At 38.3% G+C, this 23320-nt stretch overlaps 1 protein-coding gene across 41 annotated transcripts in view; it reads right to left on the bottom strand.

Moving 5' to 3' along the window:
* Positions 1-23320, bottom strand: part of LOC133560307 (receptor-type tyrosine-protein phosphatase delta) — a 687524-nt gene that overhangs the window by 25813 nt on the left and 638391 nt on the right. For 19 of the 41 annotated variants that reach the window (XM_061912688.1, XM_061912687.1, XM_061912691.1 and 16 more), the window contains 10 exons: positions 22599-22808; positions 19950-20110; positions 19564-19575; positions 19327-19439; positions 15219-15260; positions 11938-12035; positions 8022-8145; positions 2616-2791; positions 1244-1363; positions 1010-1164 (listed from right to left, as the gene is read on the bottom strand). In XM_061912688.1, the coding sequence (XP_061768672.1) occupies positions 1010-1164; positions 1244-1363; positions 2616-2791; positions 8022-8145; positions 11938-12035; positions 15219-15260; positions 19327-19439; positions 19564-19575; positions 19950-20110; positions 22599-22808 (1211 nt within the window). The remainder of the gene's footprint in view (positions 1-1009; positions 1165-1243; positions 1364-2615; positions 2792-8021; positions 8146-11937; positions 12036-15218; positions 15261-19326; positions 19440-19563; positions 19576-19949; positions 20111-22598; positions 22809-23320) is intronic. The other 22 variants (XM_061912702.1, XM_061912703.1, XM_061912724.1 and 19 more) reach the window with 3 other exon arrangements.

The following is a 23320-nucleotide window of genomic DNA, read 5'->3' as shown; positions in this document are numbered from 1 at the left end:
GGTAATATTGGGATAACATATTTGTTCGAGGTTGAGATCTTAGGCACTGTTACAAAATTGCAAAGTTTGAATCTGATCTCAATGAAACTGTAACCTGTGTTCTGCAAACAAAAATCTTCCGATCTGTGGATGGATTACTTTTTGGGTTATAAATGCCAACAACAACCTTGTCAAAACTAAAGAGGAAAAATGATGTTTTTGACCAATATTTAAATCCAACACACTGTTACAGATGCAAACAACAATGGGGTACAAACCAGCTTAAGAGCTTCATCAAAATTAAAGAGCAAATTACAATTTTCGACCTTAGAGACTTGAGCTGACATTTGACTATGATCTGAATACTTAAGATCTGTCTTCTGTGCACAAAATATGTCTGGATGTGGCAGACGAATGAAAGGCTTTAAGGACTTAGTGCAAAAAATATTGTAATTTCATCAAAATGTGAAAAACTTGATTTATTGGAATTTTATGTTTGAAATGCAAAAAACTTTGCTGCTTCTCCCGCCTGGATAAGAAAATAAATAATAACTTAATCAAAACAGAATAAATGATACAACTGTTGGCACCTCTCTCATGTTTATTCTGAAAACAAGCATTATTCAACTTGCAATTCTTAAATGAAGCATCTTTGGGATGTTGTAGAATCTTGAAACAAGATTTTCTATGTGGGGAAACCAAAATGTCTTATTTTGATAGTTAGCAATTTTGACATTCTTAAACAAAAATTGACAAATGCTAAAATTAAGATTCTTATGTAAAGTCAATGACTACAAATATGTAAATAGCTCTAAAAACCAGGGACATTTCTAGAAATAAAAATGTAAATCTTGGTAGTGTAAGTGGCAAATAATTTGCAGTGTGGTTGGTTTTGAAGCAAGCTGGCCCACTAATGGCACTAATGTGGAACAATATGACTTAATTAGAAAGCTCCGGGTTGTGTATGTTGACATAGCTATTTATTTATTCATTACAAAAATCTATTTCACGGCTGAAGTTATTGCCTTACCTGCAGTGCACCACCATGGGTCCCGCGTCTGGAGGGTTGCAGGCTTTCACCCGCCTCAAGAAGGCCAGAAACGGCGTGGGGTGTTCAGGCACCCCGTGGTCCGGCCAAGCCGTGAACTGGAACTGCCTGACCTCCCGCTTCTCGCTGGAGCCATTCTGCAGAATATGACGTTTCAACTCACTGATTCCCATTTGATGTCATTTACGGGGAGGCCAAAAAAACATTAAAACTTACTTTAAAAAGTGCAAATGTTCGCACGCAGTATGTGGCCAACTCCACCGTATCGAGCAGTGTCACTTGGATGAGGCCGTACGTTTCCGTCCCTCGCGTTGGCCAGTACTGATCACACTTCACCTGCAAATGAAAATGTAGGAGAAATGTTCGTCATTCCCGATGACCCGTCTCTAATCATTGACATGCGCCAAAGACAGTAGCGTAATATACCATCATAAGCTTTTATGACATTAGCATTAATGATATGTCGTATAACACGTCTGGGATGACTTCCTACAAGGTTTGGGAGTGCGTAAAGTTGAACTAGAGGACACTCCAAAGGTACTAGGATTAAAGATTAATATGGCCCCATTCTTAGATGGATATCGCATGAGAGGAAGGGGGTGGGTTAATCTTTTTCTAATGGAGTCTGCTGAAAATAATGGAAAGCGCCACTCTCCATAGCAACTGAGGCTTTGGTCAAAGTGGATAGTGCAACCCCCCAAATCGTCACGTTTCATGTGCTGTGACAAACGGGGGCATATGAATCCTCTTCCTATTGTATGTAAGGCTTAAAATAAAAAAATGGTCCATGATTAAAGGGTTTTTTTTTAGATCAAAGTATAGTTTGTCAAGGCTTTGTGGGAATTAGTTGTACTCAAACAAAACACTAATTCGAATAGCGATCACTGGATTATAAAGACCAAACAATCTAAGAATCCTGCACAGCAAACAAAATTAAGAGTTTTTAACTTCGACCACACCAGACCTCATCGAGCTTTGTTAAAATCTGTTTTACATAATCTGCTCTCCAACAAATTTGATCTACACTAAGTTGAGCGAAGACCCCACTCATGGCGAAACAATTCAAGAAGCAGTAACCATTCCACACCAAACAAAAATTAAAGGATTCTTCCTTCCGAACTCAGTCTATATGTTTTATGTTTTGCGGAAATCAGTTTTACGTTATTAAATTGCTAAAAATCCAAACAAAGCTAAATCAAGCAAATAATATTCCAAGGCTAAAAAAATGATAGGGCCAAGATTCATATTCTTCCATACAGCACATTAGAAACAATATCAGTAATACAGTTGTGGCAAATTCATATTGCAGAGACTTCACCCAAGGCTAAACCCTCCCAGAATCTACCGACTACCAAAATGTTTCAGGGGTTCTTCTTTGGACCACAACCTACCTCTATCAGGTTGTGCAGAAATCAGTTTTACGTAATCTTCTCACAAATAAATCAAGAGCAACGCTAACTTGAGAAAAGATCTCCGGAAAGCTGAATGAGAAAATCCTCTACTGTGGATCTATGTTTGTTTGCACTGTGACAAACAAATCAGAACGACGGTAACTCAAGCAAATACTTTTGTCCAGGTGAGGTCCTACCCTGGATCTTTCCTCCAGTTTGGTCATCATGACAATGATGGCACTCCTCTGTTCCCAGATCATCCTCCAGAATTCCCCGAACGTCTCTGGCAGGGAACCCTGAGTAGCGATATAGGCGTTCTGTTTCCTGTAGCCGTCAATATAGTTGGCGTTGATGTAGTCACTACCCGGAATACCTAAATGTCATAAGAATAATAAAAATAAAAGGTTATATTGGCATGACATCTCTTCCAATCAGGGTTTTATTTCGGTACCAATCATTCATGAGTCAAACCGATACCAATACAGATCAGATGTATTAAATGTATTTCTGTTACAATTATGACGAGTGCTATTGACAGTTGAATAATATCGACACAATATTTATACTAGTTCCTTATTATATTTGATTGCAAACAATCATTTGAGCAAACTAAGTCAATAGTACACAATAACTAAAGAAAATCAATAACTACAATCTACTACTTATCCAAATCCTTTGGTTTTCTCCTGTGTCCAGAGAATTATTACGTAAAGTGTGTTAACATTAACAAAAAAAGACGGGAATAAAATGACTTGGAAAATTTTTAATATTAGTCTAATTACTTCTGTATCAATCATATACTGGTGCTACCCTTGGTTGACACCACCGATTTATGGATCGATCGACTCTTCCCTTATGTTTTGCGTACTCCTCCTATTTATTGTGTTGTTTCGAACTAGCTTAGCAAAGAGCATGCCTTCGTCCTCCAGTGATAATGTACATGATAATGAATCTAAAGATACTAAGAAACACAGTTTATTTTCCACAATGGCGGTGATTATTATTAACTTAGGGGAGCGGCTCCACACTATTTATGGACATACACAAATTACAACTAGCCGCCTTTGAAAAGTATTAATTGTCAATGTCAATCACTTTTCGCAAAAACTGTCCTATTCTGGTTGGTGGCTGATCGATTGCCACATTTATACTTTTGATGGGGATGATAATAATAGCAATAATAATAATCGTGGTATATATTTTCCACATATTAACATGTGGAAATTAAATCTAAAAATGTCATAATAAAGTTCAGGCAGCAATGCAATAAACTCCTGTGTCAGTAAACAAACCAGTAAAAAAAAAAAAAAAAAAAATAGACAAATGAGTTTTCCCTTGCTTTGCTTATTTTAACTGAAAGGCACAGCCGCCTTGTTGTTTTTTTCTAATCCAGAGCAAAGAGACAGAGCTGACAGCTAGTCAATGCTTCAGGACTGGCAGTTTTGGGGCTCGGCGCACACATGGTGGACCGAGATAAGTCTCATCTGCATGGACGCCACGTCTCTGAGAATCCCCTCCCTTCTCTGCAGCAGCAAACACCCCTCCGCCCACCTCCTTCCTGGGCTTCCTTTTCCTGCCAGGTAACTTATTCAACCGATTAAAAAAATAAAAATAATGTGTGAACATGTTTAAAAACACCATCGCGGTATTACAGTACTTTATGTCTCTTGCTTTTTGTTGATGGACAAAGAATAAAATAAAATTAAAATGCAATAAAAATCAACATTATGTTTTATTTGATAGGAGTGAATGGAAATTGTTTATTTTGGTGCCTTCATGGTGTCTGCCCGTCAGGATTTGCATTAATTAAGTCGTTTTCTCTGTCTTATTATGAAGAGAGGAATATTGCAAGCGTCGCTTTCACACACGTCTTCATACAAAATATAGAAACATGGCAACACTTGTGGATTGTTTTTGAATTGATGTATTACTGAAAAAAGTTCGGGAAATACATTTTAGGAAATGAACAAAAAACGAACTTGTCAGTGTTATGTACTCTGTGTGTTTGTTGCTATTACGTGCAAAGAAACATTTTTCTAAGAGATGTTGTTTAAAGTACCAGTGTAAAGAACATTTCTTTGTTACGTTCTTTGTATTGGTTGACAAAAAAATCCTTTTTAATGAATGCGTTAAATACATTTACCATGATGTATATTCTATGGAAATGTTCCTCATTATGCATATTATTAATACATATTTATCTTTGTACACATTTACACTAAATGTACATTGTCACCCTCTGCACAATTTCTGTACATAATGTTTTTTTGTTTATTTTTTTAGTATCTTAAAGTTTTCTTTTAAAAATATTACTGTCTTTCTTTAACTAAACTAGCCATTTGCGTGGAGAACAAATACATTATTTCATTGTAATAATTAAACATTTCTATTGTACACCTAATAATAAACTATTTCAACCTTAGAGGGATTGATTTGGGAATGCAGGTTTCTTCGCGTGTGTGTTCCTAGTTATGCATATCAGAATACATTTGACCTGTTATGCCCGTATCAAGGAAACGTCAATTGTTATGCATGTGATTGATGTATTAAGGAATTTTTCTATGTTATGTCTGTGATGTATGCATGAAAGAAATGTCTTTGTTACTATATGGATGGTAATCTTCCTTACGTATCGTGTGTAGGATGATATCTTACTTGTTATGAATATGTTAGGTCATGCAACGAAATTTCATTCTTATCTGTACTGTAAAGTTAAAAATTTGAATGACAATAAAAGGAAGTCCAAGTCTAAGTCTTAGGGAAATCATCCATGTTGAACAAACATAGTCAGGGAACATGTTCAGGAGGTTAAGCGTGTGTTACGAACATTTTTGTCTTTGTTATGCATGTGACAGATTTGTTAGGGACATATTTTTGTTTTGCATATGTTGTGTTACAAAAGTGGTGAGAAAAAAAATCCTTATTATGCATGTGTTAAAAAATTGCTACACATTTCTCGTCACACGTGATAGATTTTTTTAAGAATATGTCCTTGATTTCCACAGTAAATTGTCTATAGTGCATCTGAAAAGTATTCACAGCGCTTCACATTTTCCACATTTTGTTATGGTACCTCCTTATTCCAAAGTTGAATACATTATTTTTTGTACTCAAAATTCCACACACAATACCCCACATTTATTTTATTTTATTTTTTTTTTATATTTGGGATGTGCATAGGTCCTAAAATGTTGAAATCTAACTACAGAGGCATTGCGGAGATATTTATAAAACAATCATGCCTTGCTTCATACTTCCCCCAAACAAGACGTTTAGAATTTGCACAATTTGTGACATTTTTCTCCATTGGTGACGTCAGCAGATTATCCGTATATGGTAGAGATTTGTCCACGCGATGCTGCAGAGTCTTGTCAACCAAGCCAGCTCCACAGCATCCAGAGCCTTAAGGAACTCCGGGCGGATCTCATCCACCCCTGGGGCCTTGCCACCGAGTAGCTTTTTAACTACCTCAGCAACCTCAGCCCCAGAGATAGGAGAGCCCACCACAGATTCCCCAGGCACTGCTTCCTCATAGGAAGACGTGTTGGTGGGATTGAAAAGGTCTTCGAAGTATTCTTTCCATCTATCCACAACATCTGCAGTTGAGGTCAGCAGATCACCATCCGCACCATACACGGTGTTGACAGTGTACTGCTTCCCACTTCCTGAGGCAGCGGATGGTGGTCCAGAATCGCTTCGAAGCCATCCAGAAGTGTTTCAGGGAGGTGTTTCAGGCACGTCCAACCGGTAGGAGGCCACGGGGAAGACCCAGGACACGTTGGGAAGACTACATGACCCGGCTGGCCTGGGAACGCCTCGGAATCCCATGGGAAGAGCTAGACGAAGTGGCTGGGGAGAGGGAAGTCTGGGCTTCCCGGCTTAGGCTGCTGTCCCCGCGACCCATCCTCGGATAAGCGGAAGAAGATGGATGGATAGATGGATGGTAGAAATGTACTTAAAGTGCTTTGTAGTCTTTGGGTTCCTTCTTTTTTTCTATCCTCTTGTTGTGGGGCTGACTGGCTTGTACATGTACATGCATCCTGTGCTGTTACCAATTGTGTAATACAAAGTAGCGTATACTGTAGTTCCAACTTATTTCTGTCAGTAGACTTTATATGGAAGCCTAAAAACTACAACATGGCTGACGGGTAAACGACTCAGTCGAAGTGGAGCCACGTAAATAAGGCCGCCCACAAAACGGCACATCCTGAAGCGACTGTCAAAAAGAGACTTAAGATGGTCTATAAAACAATCTATGCAAAGTTTTTCCAAAGAATCAACATTAAATGTTATGTGGACAACAAGAAAGTGTTATAAATGTAGAAAAAAACAAAATAATTTTAGGACCCCTTTGTGTCCTTACATTTTCCTTCTTACATACAGTATGTGATGCATTTGTTTACGGAATTCATCCAGCCATCAATCTTCTTCCGCTTATCCGAGGTCGGGTCGCGGGGGCAGCAGCCCAAGCAGGGAAGCCCAGACTTTCCTCTCCCCAGCCACTTTGTACAGCTCTTCCCCGTGGCCTCCCACCGGTCAGACGTGCCCGAAACACCTCCCTAGGGAAGCGTCCGGGTGGCATCATGACCAGATGCCCGAACCACCTCATCTGACTTCTCTCGATGTGGAGGAGCAGGGGATTAAGTTTGATCTCTTCCCGGATGACAGCTTCTCACCCTATCCCCACCACCTGATGGAGGAAGCCCATTACGGCCACTTGTACCCGTGATCTTGTCCTTTCGGTCATAACCCAAAGCTCATGACTATAGGTGAGGATGGGAACGTAGATCGACCGGTAAATTGAGAGCTTTGCCTTCCGGCTCAGCTCCTTCTTCACCACAACAGATTGATAAGGCGTCCGCATTACTGAAGACGCCGCACCGATCCGCCTGTCGATCTCACGATCCACTCTTCCCTCACTCGTGAACAAGACTCTGAGGTACTTGAACTCCTCCACTTGGGGCAGGGTCTCCACCCCAACCCATTTGTTTACGGAATTACTGTGTGGAAATATCATCACTTTCTGTGTGTTGTCATTATGCATGTTTTCAAAATTCCCTATGAATGTGTTAAAGAAATGCTCCCTGTAATGCATGCTGATATTGTATTTTGGATATGTCCTCATTTCACATATGTTCGGACATTTTCATTGTTATGTATGTGATGCATGTGTTTAGGAACGAGTCCTCCTTATGCGTTTTGGTAAATATTCTTGTTCTGCAGATGATGCATGTAGCAGCTGTCTTGCAGCTGTGTTTTATGTGCCAACTATATGCATATTTTGCATCCTTAGTCCTCGTTCAACATACTGTGCCGCGACTTAATATGAAATCTAAGCGTGAATCAAATATAATCACAGCTCGGCTGCGAGAGAAATAAGAACGCGCCGGCGTCTCTCGGGTTTGCGGGTGATTGTTCAATCGGACTCGAGTGCCGAGCTCAGCAAGGCGGGGGGAAAATTGCCTATTTCAAAAAGCCATCTATTCCCCCCGCTAGCAGCCGAGGCATGAAAGCAAATGACATGTTGGCGCCACAAGAAAAAAGTACAGCGTGGTCATGCTGTTAAAAAGCAAGTTGGAGGGGAGGGGAGGGGAAGAATGTACCGTCAATTGCAGAGAGCAAGACTCGCGAGTGGTCGTAGGCGATGACGTTGGCGTATCTATTCTTTGGCTTGTTGACCTCCAGGTTGGAATGTTCCCAGGTGAACTGCTGTCCGGGGTCGATGGACTGTTGATAGGGAAGAAAGATATTTGTGAGATTGTGGTTGTAAAAAGTGCACGTTTAGGTCTCTAAAAGGAGTGATCATCTACTCTATTTTTGTTGCTGATTTGTCTTAACAAAAACATTTTTACAAAAATGGGTCTCGAAAAAGGGGGAATCGTCTTATATACACAGTCGTCTTATACTCAGGTTAATACAGTCATTTTTGTCTCTGTTGTTTTAGATTTATTTTGAAAGGGTCAGCTTATTTTCAGGATCTCATATTGAAGTAAATACTGTAACTTTGTCTTTGATTTTGTCTTGAAGAAAATACTTTTCCACAAATGGGTTTTGAAAACAAGGGTTCATCTTATGTTCGTCACTGCAGCTATTCTGACCTTTTGCTGTCTTTAAACGAAAGTAGATTTCCAAAAACAGGTCTGGTTACCTTACATTCTCAGTTGTCTAATATTTTGCTGCTGCTGCTCCCAAGCTCTGGAACAACCTACCTCTGAGTGTTAGACAAGCCTCCTCTCTTCCTGTTTTTAAATCTCTCTTAAAAACACACTTTTATTCCTTGGCTTTTAACACTAAGTGATATCCATCCTGCAATGGCGCCCCATTACACATCTGCTGTGAACCTGTTTTTATGTTTTATTCTTTATTTTTTTTAATCATGTTCTGTTTGTGTTGTGTTGTTTGCTCGATCTTCGTATTATCTTTTAACCTGTCCATTGTACAGCACTTTGGCTACCCCTGTGGTAAATTTTAAATGTGCTTTATAAATAAGGTGGATTTGATTTGATTAATATTTGGGTCAATACAGCAATTTTGTCCGTTATGTAGCTGGGATAGTCTCTAGCACCCACCGCAACCCCGACAGGGACAAGTGGTATAAAATGGATGGATGGATTTGTCATTTTCCAAGCTAACACAAAAAGAAAGATAGGTATGAAGGATATATGCATGTTCTAGATTTATAACACTAGTTGCTGTATTTAAACGGGACGGTGGCCAATACGCCAATTTTGCACACTCAACGAAGTTACTGTATACAAAATATGTAATAGGACTAGTTTGTTTTTTCATCTGACTTTTTTAGTCGTATATTATTCACACATTTGGAAAAATGCTTAATTTCTGTTCAAATAATATCACACAGTAAGGTTAGCGTGAAATGTACTTACTGATATATTCCTGGAGGGCAGGTCTTGTGAATTTAGTTTTTGAAATGCTTTCCAGTAACCTTCATAAAAGGGGTTGGAGACAACTTCACAGATGCGTTATCCTTTATACTTCATATTTCAGTCCACTGAATTTACTGTAATTTTAGTCGACTAAAACTAGACTAAAACAATCAATTTAGATTACTAAAATATGACTAAAACCAATATGTCAACAGCCTGGTAAGTTAAAAACTGCTGTCAAAATTAACAATCCTCTTTTTCGGACATGTCGTATGATAAAATTGTAAATATGTGATGTACTACATTGAAACTGTGTGCATGTTCGAAATAAACTAAGACTATCCCCATAACACAGGTCTTGAAAAAGAAGGCATACCGTATGTCTTTTATTTTTTTCCCAAATTTGTTTTTCATATAGATTGACAGTGTGCATTTCCTGGCTGTAACCTGTTAAAAAAGGGCAATAATGGCCACTGTGTAAGGGCAACGGGTTATGCTTGCCGTGTGCAGCAACTGCAGAAACAAAAACCTCATTTCATCTATACGACTAGTCTGCAATTCCACTCTTGGGGACTCGAGCCTGACGTCTTCCAGCAAGTCTCTCATTGCAGATAAATGAAGTATGAAATACGACATCACTAAAAGGAAAACGGGGCATCTTTTACCACTTCGGGGAAAATACTCTATTGTGCTTTTTTAATGAAGACATAACTCAATGGACACAACATTAGGTACCCCTGAGCTCATTGTATTTTTTTTCTCTTTTCTCCATCTTTCTTGTTAGTTTTACTTGTTTCACTTTTTTGGAAAATGATTCCAATAAATTAATTACTCTATTGACCACGATATACAGTGAAACAACTAAAGAAAAGCTGATACTAGTTTGTTTGTTGCCACGTCTTGGTTTGGATGTATTCATCTCGAGACCCCGAATATAACTCGTCTTTTATAAGGTAAAAATACCATCGTATATTCTGGTAAATATAAACCTTTTGTCTGTTTTTGATTTAGTTTAAAGGAATATGTTTTCTCAAAAATGGGTATGAAAAGGAAACTGTATTTTTTTTTAATCATATATATATATATATATATATATATATATATATATATATATATATATATATATATATATATATATATATGGGCTTCACAGTGGCAGAGGGGTTAGTGCGTCTGCCTCACAATACGAAGGTCCTGAGTAGTCCTGGGTTCAATCCCGGGCTAGGGATCTTTCTGTGTGGAGTTTGCATGTTCTCCCCGTGAATGCGTGGGTTTCCTCTGGGTACTCCGGCCTCCTCCCACTTCCAAAGACATGCACCTGGGGATAGGTTGATTGGCAACACTAAATTGGCCCTAGTGTGTGAATGTGAGTGTGAATGTTGTCTGTCTATCTGTGTTGGCCCTGTGATGAGGTGGCGATTTGTCCAGGGTGTACGCCGCCTTCCGCCCGAGTGTAGCTGAGATAGGCGCCAGCGCCCCCCGAGACCCCAAAGGGAATAAGCGGTAGAAAATGGATGTATGGATGTATATCTATATATATTTTTTTTTAATGCATTGTAAGTCATTAAATACGGCAAGTACAAGGTGGCTAACACTGCAGCTCATAGGAGTACTCTATTCCTTTCATAAAGCCCTCTAAAAAAACATCCAAAAAACGGCCAACAATATTTAATTTCCATCATGTGGCCTGAATATTAAGTTATTATTATTACTGATAATGTTATTATAAGCTTTAAAGTAGACACATTTATTTTTAGCGAACCAACGCTTTTTTGTGGCATGTTTTCTTTTAAAACCTGTAATTAAATCTTCAACTAAGCGGAAAGATATGAATATCCGTCAGTCAGCATGCTGGTGAGAGCAGACATCGTACAGTAAGTGATTGTTATATTATGGTCGTAGTTTGCCTTTCTTGTTCAGCACTTAGCGAAACTGCTGCATGATGCTTAGTGTTTCACTAAAGCGTAAGCTGTTTAGCACACAGCTTCTAAAACTTTTAGTTCATTCTCCTTATACTCAGGTTAAAAAATATACAGTTCTGGATCATCATTTGTGCCAAAGTAGTCGCCGATTGCTCTCATAAAGTCTGTCATGATTAAAAGGTTTTTTGTCGTTGCAGGGAAGAGCAAATGTTGAGACACATCAATCACTATGCCGCCGTATGCTTAAAATGAGCAAAATGTAAATATTACATGTTATATCAAATGTGCCAGGATACTATATTACATATATAACTACATCATGTATATAAAACAAAGATAGAGGCTTTTGGATGCACTATATAGGTGGAATAGATAAGACTCCTATAGGCTTCATTGTTAGGTGACCATTGCTAGCGTCTATTTAGGATTTAGAATGCAGAAAAAAAATATATATATTTGTTGTTGTCTTACATATAGATTGTGAATGATGAAAAAGTGTAGTTCCCCTTCAAACGAGGGATCATCCTATGTTTGGATTAATGTGCTACGTTTTGTCTTTGTATCTTCAATAAAAGTATTTTTCAAAAACGTGTTTTGAAAAAGAGAGGTGGCTTCAGGTGTATTCAGCTCAATATTTTACATTTGTAGTTTTTTCATTAAGATCGCAAAACATCACCAAACAAAGACAATAAAAGCCTCTCTGCACTCACCTCGTACTCCTGGGAGAACTTGAGGTTGTCGTTGGCTTTCAAGTGTTCCAGATGATCCGCCAGGTCCATGACGGGAATTGGGGGGTGGCTCGCCATACCTGTCAGTCACATGGAAATGCAGGTCAGTCATCTGGGGATGCAGTTTGTGTTTTTCCTTTTGGGACTTGAATTCATTTCATATAATATAGAAGCATAACCCAATAACAAGCAGATAAGCAGATGTTTTGATCTTGTTAGGCTAGTTTGTATATGCCATGCTTGAATTATTAGGACAATATGGAGGCCAAAGCCGGGTTAGCATGGAGGGAGGATGGTTAAGAAGATAGTTCCACGTTGGGACTTAAAGTTGATGTTTTATGCCTTTTTATTATTCCAAGTGGTTGAAGGAATATACAGTAGGTCAACTAGGTTGGGAAAAGAAGAAGGGAATGTAGGATAGGGGTGTAACGGTACTTCACGGTATTTCATAGTCACATTTTTTTGTATTGAACAGTGGCTCTCAAACTGTGGTACATGTACCACTTATGGTACGCAGGCTTTTCCTAGTGATACGCCAAATAATCACTTGAATAAAGTACAGTTTTTAATGTTTCTGTATTCGAACAGTGTAATTGTTTAAACTATATGTAATGTTACAGTGGCCAAAAATATTGTTTATCCACCTTGTTAGTAATGAACACTTAAACCTACCACACTACTGTATTTTAAAGTTAAAGTACCAATGATTGTCACACACATACTAGGTGTGGTGAAATTTGTCCTCTGCATTTGACCCATCCCCTTGATCACCCCCTGGAAGGTGAGGGGAGCAGTGTAATGTTGGTCATAATATTTTTTTTTTAATGAGGTGGTACTTGGTGAGAAAAATTTGAGAATATTGTATAGAATAGGGGTCACCAACCTTTTTGAAACCAAGAGCTACTTCTTGGGTACTGATTAATGCGAAGAACTACCAGTTTGATACCCACTTAAATAAATTGCCAGAAATAGCCAATTTGCTCAATTGACCTTTTATAAATAAATCCTTATATATATATATATATATATATAAAAAATGGGTATTTCTGTCTGTCATTCCGTCGTACATTTTTCCTTTTACGGAAGTTTTTTTGTAGAGAATAAATGATGAAAAAAACACTTAATTGAACGGTTTAAAAGAGGAGAAAACACGAAAAATATGAAAATAAAATTTTGAAACATAGTTTATCTTCAATTTGACTCTTTAAAATTCAAAATTCCACCGACAAAAATGAAGAGAAAAACTAGCTAATTCGAATCTTTTTGAAAAAAATTAAAAACAGTATTTATGGAACATCATTAGTAATTTTTCCTGATTAACATTAATTTTAGAATTTTGATGACATGTTTTAAATAGGTTAAAATCCAATCTGCACTTTGTTATAATATATAACAAATTGGACCAAGCTATATTTATAACAAAGACAAATCATTATTTCTTCTAGATTTTCCAGAACAAAATTTTTAAAAGAAATTCAAAGGACTTTGAAATAAGATTTAAATTTGACTCTACAGATTTTCTAGATTTGCCAGAATATTTTTTGGGAATTTTAATCAGAAGTTTGAAGAAATATTTCACAAATATTCTTTGTCGAAAAAACAGAAGCTACAATGAAGAATTAAATTAAAATATATTTATTATTCTTTACAATAAAAAAATACTTGAACATTGATTTAAATTGTCAGGAAAGAAGAGGAAGGAATTTAAATGTAAAAAGGTCTATGTGTTTAAAAATCCTAAAATCATTTATAAGGTTGTATTTTTTCTCTAAAATAGTCTTTCTGAAAGTTATAAGAAGCACAGTAAAAAAATAAATGAATTTATTTAAACAAGTGAAGACCAACTCATTAAAATATTTTCTTGGATTTTCAACTTCTATTTGAGTTTTGTCTCTCTTAGAATTAAAAATGTCATAAGTGCTGCTGTTTGAGCTATTTTTAGAACAGACCAGCGGACTACTCATCTGGTCCTTACGGGCTACCTGGTGCCCGCGGGCACCGCGTTGGTGACCCCTGGTATAGAACATTTGGTATGGTACAGAGGCGTACCAAGGCCTACCACACGGTACACATTAAGTGAGGCACAGGAAGTATTACTGCCCAGAGTCACATGTCACGTGGAGCGGGAGTCATAGCTAGCAATAACGCCAAGGAGAAAACAGAGTTTGAAAATCCCCTTTGGTCCTTTAAAGTCTCCTGCTTGGGAACAGTTGACTTTCTCTGTGAAATACGTAAACGACAAATACAAGGGAATAAGACTAGAAGGGCTATTTTTCAGTTGAAATGGGTAACAAGACAATTTTTTTTTTTTTTTAATTGCATTAGTGCATTTCCTTAAATAACTAATTAAAATAAACGTTTGTCATAAATTGTATGTTTTTGAATTGTGATGAAATAAACAATACATTTTTTTTCAATTTAAGACAATTATCATTTGTGGGAATTTTTTATTTCTGAGTGTTTTGGATGAATTTGAATTGAATGTAAATGTTTCTGTTTCTTGTGAAGTGAATTATATTTATATAGCGCTTTTCTCTAGTGACTCAAAGCACTTTACTTAGTGAAACCCATTATCGAAATTACATTTAAAGCAGTGTGGGTGTCACTGGGAGCAGGTGGGTAAAGTATCTTGCCTTCAGGACACAATGGCAGTGACTCGGATGGCGGAAGCGAGGATCGAACCTGGAACCATCAAGTTGCTGACACGGCCGCTCAACCAACCGAGCCACGCCACCTGTTCTATGGTTATGATTATATTTGTTTCTTTCCCTGTCACCAGTAATGACAAAACTTAAAGTGGGAACAAAGTTTCACGAGATTTGCTGAAGTTGTGGGAAAATGTTTTTGTTTTTGTTTTTTGTCGTTCTTGGGTCAAAGGCAACGAACTGAAACAATTAATACTGCACTTCAGGCAATACAGAACTGTAGTTGATAAAAAAAATAATATTAATTCACACTGTTCAATCTTTTTCCGTTGCATTGCTGCAAAGATATACTTCACACAAAAATTAAAATTGAAAATTCATATATTATTAATGTTTTTGTTTTTTGGACAAACAGTTGTTCACAAAATTGCAAAATAGTTGTATATTTAGCATTTGGCTCCCTTATTATACTCAATTGAACCAAACCGCGACCGTAAAACCGAGATACAGTAAATAGCGACTTGACATGTTGGAGTACCGTTACACCCTGAGTGTTGGATGCAAAAGGAAAGCTAATGTGTTGTCATTATGGCAAATGGATAATTGAGGCCAACTAACTTGACAAATGGAGGCTACTTGGGTGACCGCACGCACGCGAACCTGTGGAGGAAATGTTCATTAAGTAAAACAGGCGTGTCGTAGTGGCCTGATGCAACGTCAGAAAATGTTTTTAATATGACATACAAAAAAAGGTGAAATGTGAACAGCCATGTTTGAACCAGATAATGCTAAATTTGGATCCATTTACACAGCACAAAAAAACAAAAAAACATGTTGAATACTGTATTGACCCGGGATTACGACAATACGTTTATTTCATAAGATTTTGTAGACATTTTCTTCCTGTCACACATACAGTATACAAGAGCCTTTAAAAATAAGTGTTGTTTTATATTCTGGGATATATCATAATTTTGTTTTGTTTTTGTTGTGCACATTTTCACCAAAATGGCTCTCAAAAAAGGTAATTTGTCTTTTTTAGTCTTCCAATTGTTTTCCCAAACGGTTCCAATAAGGTAACTTTTTTTTGTCTTTAACCTAGCCTAAAATATTTTCCAAAACTGGGTGTAAGTCTTTTTTTCAATGTCAACTTGTACTCGTGCAAGTAGAGTAATTGTCATATTATATTGCCAGAAACCTGAGGGTTGCAGGTTCGCTTCCCACCTATGGACATCAAAGTCGCTGCTGTTGTGTCCTTGGGCAGGACACTTCACCCTTTGCCCCCGGTGCCGCTCACACCGGTGAATGAATGATGAATGAATGATTGGTGGTGGACGGAGGGGCCGTAGGCGCAAACTGGCAGCCACGCTTCCGTCAGTCTACCCCAGGGCAGCTGTGGCTACAGATGTAGCTTACCACCACCAGGTGTGAATGAATGATGGGTTCCCACTTCTCTGTGAGCGCTTTGAGTATAAAACAATAGAAAAGCGCGATATAAATCTAATCCATTATTATTATTATTATAATTTTAAAGTTAAAAGCCACTTTGACAAAAAATGGGCCCTGACAAAAAGAGTCTGTCTTAAATTTGAAATTCCACATCTTGTTTTTTTTTGTCTTTCAACTTGAGGTTAAAATGTTTTTCTGTAAAACAACCTTACAATAGGGTTTTATTTATAGGCACAACTTATTTTTGGTCAAATGGGTAATGTTTTTATTGTCTCTAAAGTCAAAAATGTTTTTCAATAAAACGTCCTTAAAAATAAGGTTTGTCTTATCGTGTTAAATTTAGTCTCTTTCTTATTTTTGGTTAACGAGGTAATTTATTTTGTCTTTTAGCTTAAGTTTTAAATATTTTACATAAAACGCCTTTATAAGAAGGTTTGTCTTATCGTCTTATATCAATCAATCAATGTTTATTTATATGGCCCTAAATCACCAATGTCTCAAAGGACTGTACAAACCATTATGACTACGACATCCTCGGAAGAACCCACAAAAGGGCAAGGAAAACTCACACCCAGTGGGCAGGGAGAATTCGCATCCAGTGGGACGCCAGTGACAATGCTGACTATGAGAAACCTTGGAGAGGGACCCCCCCCCTCTAGGAGACCGAAAGCAATGGATGTCGAGCGGGTCTATATTCAGACTCATCCTATTTTCGGTAAACAAGGACAAGTTTGTTTTTGTCTTTCAACTTGAGTTTAAAATATTTGTTTTCCATAAAACAGACTTAAAAAGAGATTTGTCTTATCAGCTTATGTTGAAGCTAATTTTATCTTTGGTCAACTGGGTAATGTTTTTTTTTAGTGTTTCAGCTTGCGTTTAAATTTGTTTTCCATTAAACGGCCTAAAAGAGGGCTCTTTATACAGTATTGTCTTATATTCAGGATCAAAAATGGATGGATTTATCTTACGAATCGAATAATTGTGTCAAGGATTTTTTTTCTTAGATTTGGTGTAATAAAATTATTTTTCTCAAAAACAGAGCGTAATCTCATATTCCGGTCAAAACAGCATATTATGTCAGGAAAAGATTAGCGCAGCACTGCTTGGTGGAAACATGGCTGAAGAAAGAGAATGTGCATGTTTGCTAAATGGGGTTAATTATTAGTAACATTGTGCTAGACTATTTGCTAGGCTAAGTCAACAGGACACAAACAGACTGCAAAAAGTTCCAGCTTTGAGTGACTCCGACAAGGCGGAGGTGACATTAGTCAAAAACATAACGTTCCTTTTGGAGGAGATGCTAACGCGCTATTATTGCAATAAGGAACTTGCGACATAGAGAGCGCGCTCAGCAGCTTAATTTCCGCCCACAAGTGGGCATTAGCTAATGGAAGGCAGGGGGCCTCATTTTCCCATCATCTGTCGTTGAAAGGGGTGTTTATATCGCGGTGCCCTACTTAAAATCAATTTCCACCAGAGGGGCGACAATGAAAGTGCCACTTTCAATCTTGTCGCTTGAGCGTCCTTTAAGATGAGAACGTTGAATGAATGAGGGCAAACAGAATAGAAGGTCCTGAAAGGCTGAAAAAAAATCAAATGGCTTGAGATGGTTGCCTCAGAGCTTCCTGCAGTATGCATCACAAATAAGCCTGGAGGGATAATTCATCATCCTTTCAGCTGACCTGGAAGATGGGGCATTAGTGGCTCTGCCCCAAAATATGTTCAGCGATCATCATGCAAGATCACAGCTTCAAAATTGCCGTAAATTGGTCTCTATAAGTGAAAGTTCCAGCTCAAAGACATACTGCGTGTACAATGATGCCTCTTTGACTACCATGTCAGTCCAGATGTGGATGACAGCTGCCACCAAACTGTCATGACTTCTCCGGGCGGGAGGACACAGTATCTGCACCTCTCCTCTGACTCCTTCCAGTCTTCAAGTTGGTATCAAAACTTGCCAAATCATAAATAATCATTAAAAAAATAAAGTCAAAAAGTCCATTAAACATGAACAAAATGGAGTGAAAAATATTCAACACGACAATATCTACGCTTTTAACGACGGAATGCAAAAACGCTTGCTGTCAACCTTCCCGACCATTTGAAAGTCAACATGTATTCGGTCCGCACTGCAAATTTCAGCAAAAAGGAACTCAAGCTCTGTCATCCGAGAGGAGCTCAAAGTAAAGCCGCTGCTCCTCCACATTGAGAGCAGCCAGATGAGGTGATTCGGGCATTTAGTCAGGATGCCACCCGAACGCCTCCCTAGGGAGGTGTTTCGGGCACGTCCGACCCGTAGGAGGCCACAGAGAAGACCCAGGACACGTTGGGAAGACTATGTCTCCCGGCTGGCCTGGGAACGCCTCGAGATCCCCCGGGAGGAGCTGGACGAAGTGGCTGGGGAGAGGGAAGTCTTGGCTTCCCTGCTTGGGCTGCTGCTCCCGCGACCCGACCTCGGATAAGCGGAAGAAGATGGATGGATGGGAGAACTCAGGCTTTCTTCAGCTAAACTGCTGATACAACTCACAAATGAACACTTTAGGCCTGATTTACTAAAGATGAATGTGTACTAAAACATGCAAACTTGATAGCTGATCTATTAAACTGTGTCTGTTATAGGTGAACTGCACTTTTTTTGGAATTTTGCCTATCGTCCACAATCATTAGGAAAGACATGATGACAGATAGATGTTTTAATGCTTTCTAAATATTAAATAAATGCAATCGAAAGTCAACACAAACGCAAATATCTTCATCAATGCGCATTTACTCCACACCGGTGTTAAAGTGGAGCTTAAAACATATTTGTCCACATAAAAACCCATTCAGCTGTAGTCATGCACATTTTGTCCAAGCCAGAGAGAGCGACCACATACTACTAGATCATAACAGCTCTGCATCTTTAAAATCAGTGCAAACTTACTGTACACTGCATCCAGGAAACAACATGATGTATTTGGGATTTTTTTATGTTGTTGTTTTCTTTCCCTGCACAACGCCCACACAGGCTGACTGGTGGGACAGGAAGTTTCAATTAATCATGTACGGCCTGTGATCTAAAGTTTGCTTGGAATTTTGTCGGCCTGTCAATTAAGTTCAACACCCGTGTTCTATAAGACAAGGTTGCTGTGCTGGTAAAAGGAATCTGCTGCAAAAATGTTTGTTCGGGCTGGTCTGATGTCATTCACAGGGTCCGGATCTGGTGTGCCGCTGCCAATTGAGCATCCTTGACGTTGTTCATCTTTTTTTGATAAACCCAGGCTTGACTGGTACTCACCGGGTGTTTGGAAGTTGAGGCGGCGTAGTTCTACGGGGTCGGTGGGGTGATGCAGGGGCATCTCCTTGCTGTTGGGCAGGCTGCCTTTTCTCGCTTCGGATTCAGCCCTTTTCCTGCAAAGAATAAACCGTTACCAACATTTTTTAAAAACATTTTTTTGATGTTATTTTCACACAAAATAACAGTTTAAAAATACTTGCATAAGTCATTGTTTTGACTTATTAGGGGCCCTCCTACCTGTCTGGTTTGCTGCTCCATTGGTTAGCAAGGAGAGAAACATTGACACACGTTACAAGTCGTGACGTGCCTCAAGTCGTTTAGCTTCATAAAGGGGCTAATTGCTGTCTTTTCCTGCAACTACCACTGCCTTGCTGATAGAGTATTTGTAGTGCATCTGGATGTGAGTTGTAAGAAAGAAAGGAAAAAAAAGTGTATGGATGCTCGCCAGCTCCCTGCAGCATCTCCAAGGCATCACAGCCATGCAGTGACATGCAGCAAGATAGTGAGACGCTTCACTCCTACACTTGACTGATGCGCCGTGACAGCACCTAGTCTGGCTATCGCTCGGGGGAGGAAAAAGAGCCATTAAAAAAAAAAAAGAGTATTATAGCAAAGAGACTCACCTTTTGTACAGCAGGATGGCGATGACGATGCAGATGATGAAGACCACGGCTAGGACGGGGCCAACCACCCATATGAGACCCTCCTCCTCGTCGATGATCGGCTGGGGGTCGATATCGGCCGAAACCACGGGGTCAGAATACGGGCTGGTGGCGTACATGACCTGAACCAGGGGGAGGGTATAATATTTCCAAAAATTCACATTAATACAATGTTTATAATAAAAACAATATGAATATATCAAATATATATACACATACAGTATACAGTGTATATATATATATACATATACACACATACACATACATATATATATATATATATATATATATATATATATATATATATATATATATATATATATATATATATATATATATATATATAGTTGTATTTTGGTTTCATCTGACCACGACATTCTCCAAATCCTCTGCTGTATCATCCATGTATCCATTTTGGTATAAACTCAACTCGTCGTGTTTGGAGGAAGAATACTGAGTTGCATCCCAAGAACACCATACCTACTGTGAAGCAAGGGGGTGGAAACATCATGCTTTGGGGCTGTTTTTCTGCTAAGGGGACAGGACGATTGATCCGTGTTCAGGAAAGAATGAATAGGGCCATGCATCGTGAGATTTTGTAGCCAAAACCTCCTTCCATCAGTGAAAGCTTTGAATGGTTGACCAAATACTTATTTTCCACCATAATTTACAAATAAATTTAAAATTCCTACAACGTGAATTCCTGGATTTTTTTTCACATTCTGTCTCTCACAGTTGAAGTGTACCTATGATGAAAATTACAGACCTCTGTCATCATTTTAAGTGGGAGAACTTGCACAATCGGTGGCTGACTAAATACTTTTTTGCCCCACTGTATATATCAGAATCAGAATAAGACATACTTTATTAACCCCCGAGGGAATTTGCCGTTAAGCACCTACTGCAAAACCGCTAGTCAAAGATTATCTTCCGGTAAATGACAGGAGCACTCAGTTTGCCCTTTTTAAAAGACCTGCTGCGAATCAAAGATCCTCTCTTTAAGACAGAATCAGCAAGACTATTCCTGTGCACATTTTCCAAACATGACCAATCATAATTATCTCCAGTCTTCTTGATTGAGCTATTTCATATTCCTGCAGCAGATTAAAAAAAAAGTCCTTCGGGGAAGAAAAATTCCCTCTTAAGTGATCAAATTGTAGATTTACATTCAAAGCGAGCGTCATTATCATTTTACCTGCATTCAAGGTGAGCATATAAGAAGACCCTCCAGCTCTTCTTGATGTTTAATCACGCCGCTCTTTCGTTCACCCACATACACACACACTGCAGCGGTGCAGATAAGGCAGACATAATTAAAGAGACACCCCGTTATGGCGGTAGGCTTGTAATCAGCTACGGTCTTACGGGCGTCTTGGCCTCAAGGCGGCCAAAGGTTGAATTCTTGAAGTTTTTCAAATGGTCTTAAAAAAATAGGAGGCTCAAATTAACACAGCAGCATACCTTTTGGGGGGGAGATTGTTATGTCTCAACTTGCACATTTCTACACAGGAAGTGTGTCAAATGAGAGACGTCGGTGAGTACACTTCAATAAGTGGACACACTACACTTATTTGAAACTTTTGCGCTAAACAATTGTCAAATTAATTGCCAGGTTTTTCTTCTCCTCTCCCTTTTAATGGTGAATTGCAACCATTCTATAGAGAAGTGATTCTCAAATTGTGGTACGCAAACCACTAGTGGTACGCAAGCTCCATCGCCAAATAAAAACAAAAACAACTTAATAAAATATTCAAATATGGTGTTACCGTTCAAACTGTGTGTAATGTTACAGTAGCCAAAAATATTAAATATACTTGTTAAATAAAAAATCTGCCTCGTTTTTAATGAATACTTAGACCTACTACACTATTGTATTTTAATGTTGGTCATTATGGTGGTACTATAAAAGCCAAATGTTTTCTGAGGTGGTACTTTGGTGATCAAGTTTTAGAACCACTGCTGTAGAGCTTACCACCAACATTTGGATCAGACAATTTATATGCCAGCATTACCCCACCTCCCTTGTTAATTGGTACAGTAAATACAAATATGTTGATACTTCTTCTCACTCGCGTGTTCCCCCTGCTTCAAATTAGTTGGCGATTATGCCTTCACTTTTTGTTTGATAGTCCTTCCACAATTCCATTTTGCCCGTTTTGAGTGCAATATCCTCATACTGTGTGAACAATTATGCACTCAAGACACAACCCTACTGTGTCTTGATGGCACTTACTCTAAACTTTTGGGTGCATAATTGCATTCACATTGTCAGTTTGGCAAAATGCAGAGCACCGTCAATAACCAGGTGTTGTACAAGGTATTATTTATCCAACTTGTTCATAAAAAAATTAAAAATTAAAACTGTAATTATTGTTAAATGAAATAAAAAATTCTAATTACATTTAATTAAATATATAGGCTATACATATCCCTGCATTATTTGGAAATTTATGAAAGCAAAAATAAAGCAATCATGTTCAATAAAGTTATTTTGTCTGGTCAATTGTCGCTAAGTAGATTTCATAAAGCGCTACAACCATAAAGCTGATTGGGATGATTCTGCAAATGACTCTTTATCAAATATGAGAAACACTAAGAACTCGAACTCACATTCTCGGACATGTCCAGAGCGGCGAGTACAAAGAAGATGTACTCCTGTCCACTTTGCAGCCGCTTGTTCTCAAAGTCTCCATAGAACTTGCCGTCGCCCAACGTGAACTCTTTGGGCAGGTCTGAGAAGTAGGCGGCGACGTACGCTTTGGGCTCAGCCTGCCTGCGGAGACGAAGGCCTCGGCTGGTGCGGTTTATCTCCTGCAGCAGCTACAAAATGTGGGAGTGGGATGATAAGATGGTGAACACGCTGCAGCAAACACATGAAAGTCAAAACAAACCATATCTGGCTGTCAAGATTTTTTTTGCCGTTTTTGTGCTGATAGCAGAAGGAAAGCAAACATTATGAGATACAATTTATTTATAGTTTTGCAAAATTTTGCAGTTATCAACTTCAAAAGTGACAAAATAAATAAAACAATTACGTAGCTCCACTCGGAGACAACAGATGAAAATGACCTTGTAGCTGGTTTGTGCAATTTATGTATTGTGTAAAACAAATATAAATACAATAAATATGGTGTGCACTTCTTTATATAGCCTGACATGTAATTTAATTTCTGCAATTGCAAAAAACCTACAATAAATACCTCTATGAACAACAAATATAAAAAATGTCTATCCTTAATTATAAGGCAAAATAAATCTTAAAAATAATCAATAAAACAATATTTATATATATATATATATTTTCCATCCATCCATCTTCTTCCGCTCATTCG

This window comes from Nerophis ophidion, linkage group LG10 (assembly GCF_033978795.1).
Source record: "Nerophis ophidion isolate RoL-2023_Sa linkage group LG10, RoL_Noph_v1.0, whole genome shotgun sequence".
Classification (NCBI taxonomy): domain Eukaryota; kingdom Metazoa; phylum Chordata; class Actinopteri; order Syngnathiformes; family Syngnathidae; genus Nerophis; species Nerophis ophidion.
The sequence above is the reverse complement of the archived record's forward strand: the minus strand, read 5'-3'. Positions and strand labels throughout refer to the sequence as shown.